General features: G+C 41.7%; 1 protein-coding gene across 3 annotated transcripts in view; it reads left to right on the forward strand.

Moving 5' to 3' along the window:
• Positions 1–6,562: 6,562 nt before the first annotated feature.
• LOC106567442 (clathrin interactor 1) overlaps positions 6,563–14,456 on the forward strand; it is a 36,110-nt gene continuing 28,216 nt past the window's right edge. The window contains exon 1 of one of the 3 annotated variants that reach the window (XM_014136703.3): positions 6,563–6,789. In XM_014136703.3, the coding sequence (XP_013992178.1) occupies positions 6,749–6,789 (41 nt within the window). In that variant the 5' untranslated portion in view covers positions 6,563–6,748. The remainder of the gene's footprint in view (positions 6,790–14,456) is intronic. The other 2 variants (XM_014136702.3, XM_014136701.3) reach the window with 2 other exon arrangements.

Raw genomic sequence — 14,456 nt, forward strand, 5'->3', positions numbered from 1 at the left:
TAATGACCATGGTTAAATTGGACTTTTCTTTACCCTTTAGGTCAATATTTACGTGTCTTAATATCATTTTTTCCTGACACTCGACCCATGCTAGCACAACCTGGCCGGGTGGGCACCACATGGAACCCGACATGCGGTAATGGCAGCGAGTAGTGAGGATGCTGCGATGGAGGATATGGAGAGAAGGTTGGAGAAGCAACAGCTGTGCTGGAATGCAAACAATATGGATATGATAGTTGTGATGATATGGAGCGGGAGGATCAGGGTCAAGGACCTGAACGGTCTGTAGTGGAAAGTAATAGGAAAAAGAGAGACCATGCTACAGAAAGCAGTGGCGCTTCTAGTGCAGAGAGTGTGGAAGAGGGCGAAGGTAGGGAACAAGAGTAAAAATGTGTTGGAGAGGGAAGTTATGATGGTATTTAATGTGACCACAGGGCCGCATCTACATACTATCCAATTAACCAATGACGTAAAGAAAGAGATAGGTGAGGAAAAACTAGCCCTGTTCATTGGAATGGTAGACTGCTTATATTCTGTACTAGCCATGCTCAGCAGGGGAAGATTCTTCAAATGTAAACCCTCAATTTGAATACGATCAAAAGCCATGTTCATGTTGCTAAGTTGAGGGGAGTCATTTCTGGGATCCCACTATCTATGTCCATCGATGATATTAAAGAAAATGTGAAGGGAGGCAGTGATTGAGGGAAAAGGTTGATCAGTAGGAAAGAGGGTGAAATAAATGAAAGCTTATCAGTGCTATTGAGGTTTGAGAAGGTTTTGCCTGAAAAAGTGTCTGAGAATTTGTCCCATCCGCATCGCTGAGTTTTAAATGCCAAAGAATGGGACATGTACAATGCATTTGGAAAGTATTTAGACCCCTTGACGTTTTCCTCATTTTGTTCCGTTACAGCCTTATATTCTAAAATGGATTTTTTTTAAATGTATTTATCATTCTACACACATTACCCCATAATGACAAAACAAAAACAGGTTTTTAGAAATGTTTGCAAATGTATTCAAAATAAAAAAACTGAAATATTAAATTTACATAAGTATTCAGACCCTTTACTCAGTAATTTGTTGAAGTACCTTTGGCAGCGATGAATGCCTCGAGTCTTCTTGGGTATGACACTACAAGCTTGGCAAACCTGTATTTGGGGAGTTTCTCCATTTCTTCTCTGTAGATCCTCTCAAGCTCTGTCAGCTTGGATGGGGAGCGACGCTGCACAGCTATTTTCAGGTCTCTCCAGAGATGTTCGATTGGGTTCAAGTCCGGGCTCTGGCTGGGCCACTCAACGACATTCAGAGACATACCTCCGAAGCCACTCCTGCGTTGTCTCGGCTGTGTGCTTAGGGTCGTTGTCCTGTTGGAAGGTGAACCTTCACCCCAGCCTGAGGTGCTCTGGAGCAGGTTTTCATCAAGGATCTCTCTGTACTTTGCTCCGTTCATGTTTCCCTTGATCCTGACTAGTCTCCCAGTCCCTGCCGCTGAAAAACATCCCCACAGCATGATGCTGCCACCACCATGCTTCACCGTAGGGATGGTGCCAGGTTTCCTCCAGATGTGCCGCTCGGCATTCAGGCCAAAGAGTTCAATCTTGGTTTCATCAGAACAGAGAATCTTGTTTCTCATGGTCTGAGTCAACTCCAAGCGAGCTGCCACACGCCTTTTACTGAGGATTGGCTTCCCTCTGACCACTCTACCATAAAGGCCTGATTGATGGAGTGTTGCAGAGATGGTTGTCCTTCTGGAAGGTTCTCCCATCTCCACAGAGGAACTCTGGAGCTCTGTCAGAGTGACCATCGGGTTCTTGGTCACCTCCCTGACCAAGGCCCTTCTCCCCCAATTGCTCAGTTTGGCCGGACGGACAGCTCTAGGAAGAGTCTTGGTGGTTCTAAACTTATTCCATTTAAGAATGAAAGAGGCCACTGTGTTCTTGGGGACTTTCAATGCTGCAGACGTTTTTGGCACCTTTCCCCAGATCTGTGCACCGACACAATCCTGTCTCGGAGCTCTACGGACAATTCCTTCGACCTCATGGCTTGGTTTTGCTCTGACATGCACTGTCAACTGTGGGACCTTATATAGACAGGTGTGTGCCTTTCCAAATCAAGTCCATTAAATTGAATCTACCGTCTCAAGGATGATCAATGGAAACAGGATGCACCTGAGTTTAATTTTCTAGCTGCTCAGTGTAAAGAAAGAAAAGATGTGCCAATTGTGGAGGGGAACATGGTTACGATGACTGTAGGAACAATTTGAAGGCTAAGTGTTCTAATTGTGGGGAAAACACAGTGCAGCATTTGGTGGATGCCAGGTGCAGAGAGAAGCAAGAGAGACCCAGAGATACATAATCAAATCAAATTGAATTTTATTTGTCACATGCATATGTAAACAACAGGTGTAGACTAACTGTGAAATTTACGGGCCCTTCTCAACAATGCAGAGGAAAAAAAATGAAAAAATAGAAAAATAATAACACGAGGAAGAAATGCACAATGAGTAACGATAATTTGGCTATATACACGGGGTACCAGTAGAGAGTCGATGTGCAGGGGTACAAGGTAATTGAGGTCGATACTGTATGTACATATAGGTAGGGATAAAGTGACTAGGTAACAGGATAGGTAATAAACAGTAATAGCAGCATATGTGATGAGTCAAAAAAGGATCAATGCAGATTGTCCGGGTAGCTATTAGTTAACTATTTAACTAACTATTTAGCCGTCTTATCACTTAGATGTAGAAGCTGTTCAGGGTCCTGTTGGTTCCAGACTTTGTGCATTGGTACCACTTGCCATGCGGTAGCAGAGAGAACAGTCTATGACTTGGGTGGCTGAAGTCTTTGACAATTTTTAGGACCTTCCTCTGACACCGCCTGGTATAGAGGCCCTGGATGGCAGGGAGCTCGGGCACCTGTAATGTACTGGGCCGTACACACTACCCTCTGTAGTGTCTTGCGGTCGGATGCCAAGCAGTTGCCATACCAAGCGGTGATGCAGCCAGTCAAGATGCTCTCAATGGTGCTGCTGTATAACTTTTTGAGGATCTGAGGGCCCATGATGAATATTTTCAGCCTCCTGAGGGCCCTCAGTCGTGCCCTCTTCACGACTGTGTTGGTGTGTGTGGACCATGATAATTCTTTAGTGATGTGGACACCAAGGAACTTAAAGCTCTTCACCTGTTCCACAACAGCCCCGTCTATGTGAATGGGAACGTGCTCGGCCCTACGTTTCCACAATCAACTCCTTTGTCTTGCTGACGTTGAGGGAGAGGTTGTTGTCCTGGCACTGTGACCTCCTCCCTGTAGGCTGTCTCATAATTGTCAGTGATCAGGCCTATCACCATTGTGTCATCTGCAAACTTAATAATGGGGGGGGGGGGGGCAGTGCAGCATTTGGTGGATGCCAGGTGCAGAAAGAGGTTAGAGAGGCCCAAAGATATAAAATCACTCATAATGTATCTTATTAGTCAGAATGATTGAGATAAAAGGGTCAGTCCTGGAATAAGTGGACCTACTGTAGGAAATGTTGCTTACTGTATGTTGGTCCAGACAAGGATACCAGATAGTTATAGACCAATAGCACTGACCTCGAACTTGTGTAAACTAATGGAAAAGATGATAATCAACAGATTGTCATATTTCCTGGAACATAGAGGTTTATTGAGTCAATGTCAAAGTGGATTCCGTAAAGGTACATCTACTTTGGATGCATTAGGTAAGGTGAGTAATGAAGTTGAAAAAACTCTGGTCATGAAAAAAGTAATGGCTACTGTCTTTTTTGACATTGAAAAGGCTTATGACACTATGTGGAGAGAATGCCTACTGATTAAGATGGAAAGACTTGGTACTGGTGGGAGATTATATAACTGGGGTTTGGCCTTCTTATTTAATCACTCTTTCGAGTTAACATAGGATCCATTTTATCTGATGCCTATGGAGTTGACAATGGTATTCCTCAAGGCAGTGTTATCAGTCCTATTTTGTTCAACATTAGGATTAACTATGTGTTTTTCGAATGTAGGTAGGGGTATTGGGGCTACCCTATATGCCGATCATTGAGCTATTTTGAAGAGGGGAAGGAATGTCTCTTGTGATCAAATTTATTCAAAAAGCTATAGTGGATGTTCAAAGATGGTGGTGATGTCTTGTATGTTCTTGATAATAATTGCTGATAATATACAGTTGTTTCTGTATGGACAGCCTATGGGGAGACTTTCTAAGTACAAATATTTGGGTCTATGGCTAAATGAGCAATATACATGGAAAGATCATGTCAGAAATGTTGAAACAAAGTGTAAGAAGGTGGTGCATCTTATGTGCTCGGTCTCTGGTTATGAATCTGGTGCTGACTGACAATTGTTGATGGATATTTATAGAGCTCTGATCAGGACGACAATTGATTACGGGTGTATAGTTTATGGAACAGCGGTGAAGACTTGGCTTCAGAGGCTGGACAGAATCCAGTATATAGCTTTAAGGATATGTATTGGTGAATTTAAATCAACATTTATATGTGCCTTACTAGTGGAAGCAGGTGAGATGCCTTTGGATATACGGTGTAAAAAAATGTCATTAGCTTATTGGGTTAGGTTGAAAGGCTGTGAGGTTGAGCATTCCACTGCTACTGTTCTAGATAACTGTTGGGAATATACTGGTAATATAGTGTGGATGACAGATCACCAGCTCAAGCTAAACCTCGGCAAGACGGAGCTGCTCTTCCTCCCGGGGAAGGACTGCCCGTTCCATGATCTCGCCATCACGGTTGACAACTCCCTTGTGTCCTCGGTTCATGCTCTACAACATTCCAGAGTACGATCCTGCCTCACACAGGAAGCGGCGCAGGTCCTAATCCAGGCACTTGTCATCTCCCGTCTGGATTACTGCAACTCGCTGTTGGCTGGGCTCCCTGCCTGTGCCATTAAACCCCTACAACTCATCCAGAACGCCGCAGCCCGTCTGGTGTTCAACCTTCCCAAGTTCTTTCACGTCACCCCGCTCCTCCGCTTTCTCCACTGGCTTCCAGTTGAAGCTCGCATCCGCTACAAGACCATGGTGATTGCCTACGGAGCTGTGAAGGGAACGGCACCTCCATACCTTCAGGCTCTGATCAGGCCCTACACCCAAACAAGGGCACTGCGTTCATCCACCTCTGGCCTGCTGGCCCCCCTACCTCTGAGGAAGCACAGTTCCCGCTCAGCCCAGTCAAAACTGTTCGCTGCTCTGGCACCCCAATGGTGGAACAAGCTCCCTCACGACGCCAGGACAGCGGAGTCAGTCACCACCTTCCGGAGACACCTGAAACCCCACCTCTTTAAGGAATACCTAGGATAGGATAAAGTAATCCTTCTAACCCCCCCCCCCCTTAAAATTTAGATGCACTATTGTAAAGTGGTTGTTCCACTGGATATCAAAAAATGTAGTGGTTTTGGTTGGACAGTAGGAAAGCTTCGTCGATGAGGGTGGTTTGAGGGAGTTGGAGGTTGGCCCTTCTGTGGTGATAGGGGATGTTCCTCCATGGTTACTCCCAGATCCTGTTGTTGATCTAACCTTGGTAGAGAAAAGGAAAGATTGGTCAGAAGTCAGTGATATAGTGAAACTGGTTGACAATTATATTGGTAGAAGTTTTTATGTTTTTCCCCCGCTTTTCACAGATGGATCCAAAGACGCAGATAGTGGGCGCACAGGAGCAGGCTTTTATGTTACTGAATTTGATGTACAGATATGTAGAAGACTAACAGCTGAACTGTCAGTATACTCAGTTGAACTGTTGGCGATAGTAGCTACCCTCCAGTGGGTGGAGGACGTACAACCTGTTAGAATTATAATATGCTCAGATTCTCTGTCTGTATTGAATAACTTTTCATCTGGTAAATCTAATAGCAGCGACTTAATATTGGAGGTATTAACGTTATTATAGAGATTTCAGAGAATGGGTGTAGTAGTGAGATTCTTCTGTGTCCCAGCACATTCGGGTGTGGAAGGGAATGAAATCGTTAGACCAGTTAGCTAAAAGAGCTTTTAAACAAGATATCATTTATATTGGGTAGAGGTGAGGCCAAATGTAAGATCAGAGCCCTTTTGATAGATGTGTGGCATTAGAGATGGGACTCTGAGCCGAAGGGCCGGCATTTATATGCCCTCCAAAGATATTCAAAGGTCACATTAGGAAGGAAGAGGTGGTGTTTGCTCGATTGCGCTTAGGACATTGTACATTGAACTCGTCATTACATCTGGTTGGCAAGCATGTGAATAGCTTGTGTCTGTAGTGTATGGTCAATGAAACTGTGGAGCATGTGTTGTTATATTGTTGTATGTTGAAGAGAGGGAAAGATTGAAGTGTAGGGTGATTGAGGTTGAACAGGGTTGGGGGGGAGGGATTTGGGGGATGGGGGAGGGTCTGTTCGAAGTTAGTATGGCTCTTTTTTATTTTCTCAGAAGTACTGAGTTAGGTTGGATGATTTAGAAATGTTGTAAAACGTGATTGACCATACACTCCAACACAGGAGGTGGCGGCATGCACCTTTAACGTTTGTTTGCGGACCGCCATTTTATCATAGAAGAAGAACAAGCTCGCCGCGCTCCCGAGAGTGGTAACTTGCGCGGCCCGTTTGCCGCTAACGGAGCAGGCTAGCTGAAGGGACTCGGAATTCTGTTGTCGGTGACACAAATCCAAGTCCATCTGTGGTTGTAAACAGACTGGACGACGCATTATTGAGGCGGCGAGCCCTTGGTCGAGAGTCTACATGCTAAATATGTGGAAGGTCCGAGAACTGGTGGATAAAGCGTGAGTATTCTCGCAGTTATCTTGTTGACGTTTTGTTGCAAGGCCCGTTTATGTTAAGGACAAGGGAATCACTGATCCCGTGACGTCACGCTGTTTTCTCAGGTGACGGCTCACGTTACTGTTTCAGCCGTGTGTACAACATGAAATGAACGTTAAATCATGTATTCTCCCCTGATCTTTTTGTTAATGTCCATTCTAAACATACATACAAAGTAACATCCCCATCCCCCTCTTTCAGGCTGCTAACTCAGGAAAGTAACGTTAGCATTAACCATACAGCATCACCTAACGCGTTAGTCTCATTCCATGTCTCTGAATCGGATCACTTTGATGTCCACTATCATCCATTTCCTGCTAGCAATATTTGTTTAACATGGCTAGATGATTTCTTACTAAATCATAATGCGAGGCCCTCGTTCACTGCCACCTAACATTAGCCAGTTAGAAATCTTACAAAACGGGCAAATTTAGCGTAACATGAGCTAATTAGCTAGCATAGCTAAGCCAGCCACAATGACTGTCAATACCTTTTCGTTTCATTGTGTCCATAACATTACCCACTATGGAAGTTGAACTTCATGACCATTCTATTGTTTTATAGTTAAAACATTTTTATACGACCACAATTGCTAGTTAGTTAACTAACTAGCTAACTATCTAAGCCAGCAGCAGCTAACATGTATTTGTCTGTGCACTAACCTACTGTACAGTAGCCAGATGCCGGTTAGCTTCAGGAGGACTTTGCAGCAGAGCCATAAAGCTGTCTGTCGACTAGGGTAAACAGGCTCTTCATGCCTCTCATCAAACACTTTGAATGACAGTGACTGAAAGTGCACCTGAACCACGAGGAATGCAACATAATCTCTTAGCTAACGTCTCACTGGGGAGCATTTTCTTCATAGCTAGTTAACATGAGCCAAATTAGACTAGTATTCTACCAGCAGCACAAACGATGTCACGTTTATATGGTAATGTGGAAACCATAAACAAAAGCCAGCATTGCAAAAGGTATTGCATTTTAATCAATGGTTACTTTTATTGTGCCAACAAGAAAATACAGGAAGTAATTTATGAAAACAAATATAAAAAGTATGGTTTTAAAAACATTTTCAGACCAATAATGAAAAAGTTGTGTTGACACTGGTATGTTGAGAATATTGGGCTGTAGAGAGAAACTAACTATTCTACCTGTTTTAGCTAAAGTGGGGCATGAAATACTCAGTAGGGTCTCCACACACCAAATATGGTTCATTTTTGTGTTGCATGGCCTGCTAGTGGCTTTTCACTCCGCTCCTTCCATAGCCCCCAATGCAATACACTGTAATAGGCTGTACTTGGGATACATATTGGCTTGTAGAGTTAACTTTTCTACCTGTGTTGAATATCAGTTGGAGATGCAAAACACCGTACCAGGTTTTTGGGGGGTGCTGAGGAGTATTTCTGTCTGTAATAAAGCTCTTTTCTGCAGGAAAAACTCATTCTAATTGGCTGGGCCAGGCTCCCCAGTGGGTGGGCCTATGCCCTCCCAGGCCCACCCATGGTTTGCCCAGTAATGTGAATTCCCTAGATTAGGGCCTAATGAATTTCTTTCAATTGACTGATTTCTTTATATGAACTGTAACTCAGTGAAATCTTTGAAATTGTTGCATTTATAGTTTTGTTCAATATACATTACATTTTCGTTTTGATAAAAAAAAAGTTTTACTTTCATGCAAATTTTTTTATTTTGTCTGTGTTGATTTCAGGACCATGGATAGTACCAGGTCATTTAAAGCTGTGTTACTGGATATATACCACACACAGTCCCCCTACAAAATTACAGATATTTTGTTAGTAGAGACCTAGCTCCGTTGCAAACCAGGTTTCCCTAAAACAGGAAGCCTGGGAAAGTTCCATAGCAGAAATCAGCTAAAGATGGGTCGGAACCTGGTGAAATCACTGACGCCTCGCAACACGTCAAACCAATCAAATGCCCTGCTTGGGCAGAGTTTCAAAGGTGCTCACCAGATTAGTGTCATAGGAGCTACAGTGCACGAGGACAACAACAGTTCAACAAAAGAAGCACTGGTGACGAAACATTTTACCAGCATGCTGGTTTTCACAATATTTCTGTTATTTGGAGATTAGCTAAAGCTGCAGCAAGATGGGAGAAATGGTCTACAATTTTGCCCATATTAATAATTGTAATGTTGTTTCTGAAGTGATATTTGGCTGTAAAGGTTTGCATGAGGGACAATAAGTAGCAAGACACAACGAGGCTAGTTATGAGAAAAGTTAGCTAACCTTGTAAGCTACCTAGGAATAACTAACTTGCTAGTAGTGCTGAGCGATTAGTGCTTTTTGAGGTTCGCTATGTTTTGGTTTGAATATAAAAATACATTGATTTCGGTTTTCGATTATTTGTGTTGAAATGCTGTAACACAGAATAAAACAGTTAATAGAGGTCACGTGATGGTAGTGACTGTACATTACTGTTTATCACCTATTAACCGTAATTTATTCACATTACTTTAATAAAGTATTTCAGTTGTGTATATTACATTTGTTGTCATTTGGTGACTTTATTATTTCATTCCAAGTCATCATCTCATCTCTATAGAGCTGCTGCCTATGCTCTCTGACAAATCACAATTTTGTCGTTTTTCAAGGTAAATAAGGCATACTTTTATGACTGCTGAATACCAACTATAAGTCACTTAGATCATGTGCTTTCAGGTAGAGAAAGCCCCGCAATGCAATTGCTTTCAATCCCTCTCGCGACTTCTCTCTTCGTCTCCGTCAACAAGGACTCTGCGTCTGCTCCACACAGACTAAGACCGGACAAGTAAGCGGGCGCTCAATGGATTATGATCATTGTAGTTAATTACCACATTTTCTGTGCTAAACTGTGTAGAATATTGGCCTGTTGGAAACTACAACTCCCTACTACATCACACAATTCAGGCTTGATCTCGATAGAAACTGAGCATTGATCTCACAGGAAGAAAAAAAAAAACGAAATGGAATTCAAATAATTGAACTGACGTTGGTCAATTAGTTGTTTAAAAAACAAAAAATAATATCATTTGCAGTTAATCACTCAGAACAAGTTATTTTTCAAGGCACTGTATCCCATGTACAGTGTATTGCATTGGGGGCTATAGAGTGGAGAACGAAGTGCTGCTGGATATGTACGGCAGTCCCCCTTAAAATCTAACCATATTTGGTTAGTAAAGACCCTATTGAGTATTTTCCACCCGACAACTTCTCTACAACCAATAAGTATCCCCCATACAGTGTATTGTATCGCAGTGAATAGTGTGGGTGGAGTAAGGAGTCATCAGCACTCTGTATTAAACCTGTTGCCCATCACAAGTTAAATAAAAACAAGAGACCATTTCAATTTTGCAGACTATTGAGTAATTCCAATAACATAACTGTATTTTATTAAACATTTTTTTAAATTTAAATATAACCTACACAATAGCTTTCAACATACCAGTATCTGTGTAAACTTTCAAAAGAAATGCTGCTATAAATAATACAATGTTCAAAATAAAATGCATCAGATTATCTTTTTATTTTTTTAGGTAGTTGCAATTAGGGTTGGGTGGTATATAGATTTCATATTGGCATACTGTCCTTCTCATCAGGGGATTTACAGTATTACCGTCTTAGTACACAAGGGGGTGCTAAAAATGCAACAACAAAAAAAGCTCATTGGGTGTCTTATCAGAAAGAATTTGCACAAACTATTTGCGAATTTCAATAGAGACTGCTAGCTAAATATGCTAACGAGCGCAAATGAAAATAAACTAATTGCAAAGAGAGGGAGGAGCAGATGGGCGAGAATGGAGAGGAGAAAAAATAAACGCACTTAAATCAAGAACTCATCCAAAACGCTTTGACTTCTCAAACACGACAGAAAGCTAACACTATATGATGCCCGGTCTTTTTATTAATTAAGCCACTTGCATAAATAACTAGCAAGTTAAGCCAAATACACAGCTGGACTCACCAGCTCCCGCTTTCTCCAGTTGTGCTATTTACAAACAAACATGTAACTCGCTCAACTTTTCTGGGAACTTAGCCTCATATTGTGAGAGGTGAAATGAAGAACGCAATCTGCTTTTATCTCCTAACTTATTGCACAAGTTGACTGCAGGTATTTCACTTAAATTGGCTACATTTATTAAAAAACTTAAATAGTTTTGATGTTATTGAAAACCATCCCCTGGCTTTTTCCAAGTACCCCGGTATACGGTATACCGCCCAAGCCTAGTTGCAATGCTGTGAAAAATCGAAAATAATCCCAACGTTTAGCTTGTCTTTGCAGGGGCACTATTATTCTGAAATGTGCTGCCAGCATAATATCCTGATGCTCGGAGAACAGGAATCTAAATTAGTGCGTTGCACATGATCTCATATGTGTTGGCTATGGACATTTGTACTGCATGGTGCTTACCAGACATTATTTCAATTAATCGCTAGAGGGGTTTGAAATTTGTATACCCTGGCAACACTTATTTAATCATTAATGCGTCAGTATTGGAGAAGTTCAATTTGCTTAGTGCAACCCTTTATGTCAACACAGCTAGCTATGATCATGAGAAAAGCCTCTGTGGCACCAATATCTTGCATTGCAAGCCCTGCAGCTTAGTGCTTCAAGGTTGTGCAAGATTTCATAAGTGTAGCTAAGTAACCACAAAGTATAAAATAGAAAGACATTTTGTCCTGAGGCATAGCCTACTTCTCATAGGAAAGAGTGTGTTTGACCTCTGGGTTGAAATGTGCAGTCACTGTGGTCATTTGACTAATACAGTTTTGAAACCAAGTGGTGTGTTTCTAGCACTTCTTCCTATGCCAGCATAAAGTCATGTATCATGGCAGTTCTTGTATCAACCCTGCATGCAACCACTTTCTGCAGGATTACCTTTCTCATGCTTTTAAGTTAGGCTTAATATAGGGAGGGACTTGTAAATACCATCGCTGGTCTAGCCATTCAGGGACCTATTGAAAATAGCCTATTTATAATCTGCTGTGTTTTGATTTGAATCAAAAAGTGTATTTGCATGCAGAGTAGTTTCAAATCATGCATACACTTGAGTCATAAAGAATGCATGAAATGAGAACGCTGATGAGCAGTAGAAAGAGGTGAAGGATATGAATGACTTATTCTGATGCAAAACGTCACCAGCCTCCCAATGAATGGCGCTCTGATGTCACTGTGACCTCTGATCTTCAATTGCGTGCTTGTTGAGATGAAGGTTTGTAAGGTGCAAAGCCAGGCTAGACTCCATGTAGGTAGACAAGATACTGCCTCCATTGTCTGACTGAATGCACTCATCCTTGATTCCAAACTGAAGGTTTGTAAAGGAAGAGGTTTCTTTCATTGTGCAAACAGACAAACGAGCCCAGTAATTGAAAAGGGTTTTTTCTTTGCTTCTTGTCTCCTCATTTTGAAAGGAACTCCATGGTTTTATGAAGGACTGTAAACATCAATTTACCAGAAAATGATTCCCTATAGACTTCAATGGTTTTAAACAAGCATTGGGCCAGTAACCGAAAGGCGGCTAGGTGAAAAATCTGTCTGTGGCCTTGAGCAAGGCGCTGAACCATAATTTATCCTATAAGTCGCTCTGGACAGGAGCATCTGCTAAATGACTAAAATGTAACATTTAATGGAGGAAATGCTAGCTAGCTACATACATTTCAGCTGTCCTGCTAAAGGCTAGGCAGAGCCCCGATTTTTTTTATTTTTAAATGTATTCTAAATGTATAGCCAGCAAGCTAGCTCCTAATTGCAGTGTTGGATAGATAGCTAGTTAACATGTTCCATCTATGAAAATAGCGACAATTATCTCACTTTATTTAAACTTATCCAATCTTTACCCGGCACTGTGCATCTGTAGCTAGCCCATCTGTTGCCCCCCCCTCCCCCCCAGCTAGCTCAGTTCTGTTTATTGTTTCATTATTTTACATATTGTTTGAACACCAAATGGTCACAAGCTGCCTGCCAGTGGGTGGAAGCTAGCTAACTAGGTAGCCAATGCTATTGCTGAAGCAGGGATATCTTGCCAGCACGTATTGGGTGAATGCAGCAGTCCTATAACGTTAGCAAGCAAGACAACCCGTGTTTTCAATGAATAAGCTGGCTTGGTAGCACACATTTCCTTAATTGATTCCGAAGATGGCTCCATAGCCTGCCATAAGCTAGCTGACTCAACTCAATGATGAAGGAAGTTCATCAGAAACTTTCTTCACCATAGAGTTGCGTTTTAGCGAGTTGCTGAGCTGGGGCTATAGGGTTATCATAAATTGTACTAGCTAGCTAGCTACTTCTCTGTTCTGGCATAAACCATAGCCTACATGTCGACACGTAATCACTGCAATTTGAGAGTTGTTTTCAACTGCTAGCCAGCTACCAGGTTTGGACTAGTTGCCTGCTTGCTAGCTAGTAGCTAATGTTATACACAGAAAATAACAAACTCTCTTTAAAGGATGATATTATTACTTGGCTGTGATCTGATATCGTTCTGCACTGAGTGTACAAAACATGCTCTTTCCATGACATAGACTGACAAGGTGAATCCAAGTAAATGCTATGATCCCTTATTGATGTCACTTGTTAAATCCACTTCAATCAGTGGAGATGAAGGGGAGGAGATGGGTTAAAGAATGCTTTTTAAACCTTGAGACAATTGAGACATGGATTGTGTATGTGCCATTCAGAGGGTAAATGGGCAAGAAAAAAAGTACCCTGTTCAAAAAGTGCCTTTGAACAGGGTATGGTAGTAGGTACCAGGCGCACCGGTTTGTGTAGAACTGCAACGCTGCTGTGTTTTTCACTCTCAACAATTTCCCATATGTATCAAGTAGAGGTCGACCAATTATGATTTTTCAACGCCGATACCGATTATTGGAGGACCAAAAAAAGCTGATGCCGATTAATCGGCCACATTTTTTTATTTATTTTCATATATATGTAATAATGACAATTACAACAATACTGAATAAACACTTTTTTTATTTTAACTTAATTTAATACAAACACAGTGTTGAAGAAGAACGTAAAAGTGCAATATGTGCCATGTAAAAAAGCTAACGTTTAAGTTCCTTGCTCAAAACATGAGAACATATGGCTGGTGGTTCCTTTTAACATGAGTCTTCAATATTCCCAGTTAAGAAGTTTTAGGTTGTAGTTATTCTAATCAAATTGTATTGGTCACATAGTCATGGCCAAAAGTTTTGAGAATGACACAAATATACATTTTCACAAAGTCTGCTGCCTCAGTTTGTATGATGGCAATTTGCATATATTCCAGAATGTTATGATGAGTGATCAGATGAATTGCAAAGGCTCTCTTTGCCATGGAAATGAACTGAATCCCCAAAAAACATTTCCACTGCATTTCAGCCCTGCACAAAAGGACCAGCTGACATCATGTCAGTGATTCTCTCGTTAACCTCTATGGGCTAGAGGTGGTGGGCGCTTGCGTCCCACCTACGTAACAGCCACTGCCAGCCTGTGGCGTGATTTTCAAAACCTTAAAAATCCTATTACTTCAATTTCACCATTTTAAAGACAAGACTCTCGTTAATCTAACCACACTGTCCGATTTCAAAAAGGCTTTACAACGAAAGCAAAACATTAGATTATGTCAGCAGAGTACCCAGCCAGAAATAAT

This window comes from Salmo salar, chromosome 13 (assembly GCF_965601325.2).
Source record: "Salmo salar chromosome 13, fSalSal1, whole genome shotgun sequence".
Classification (NCBI taxonomy): Eukaryota; Metazoa; Chordata; class Actinopteri; order Salmoniformes; family Salmonidae; genus Salmo; species Salmo salar.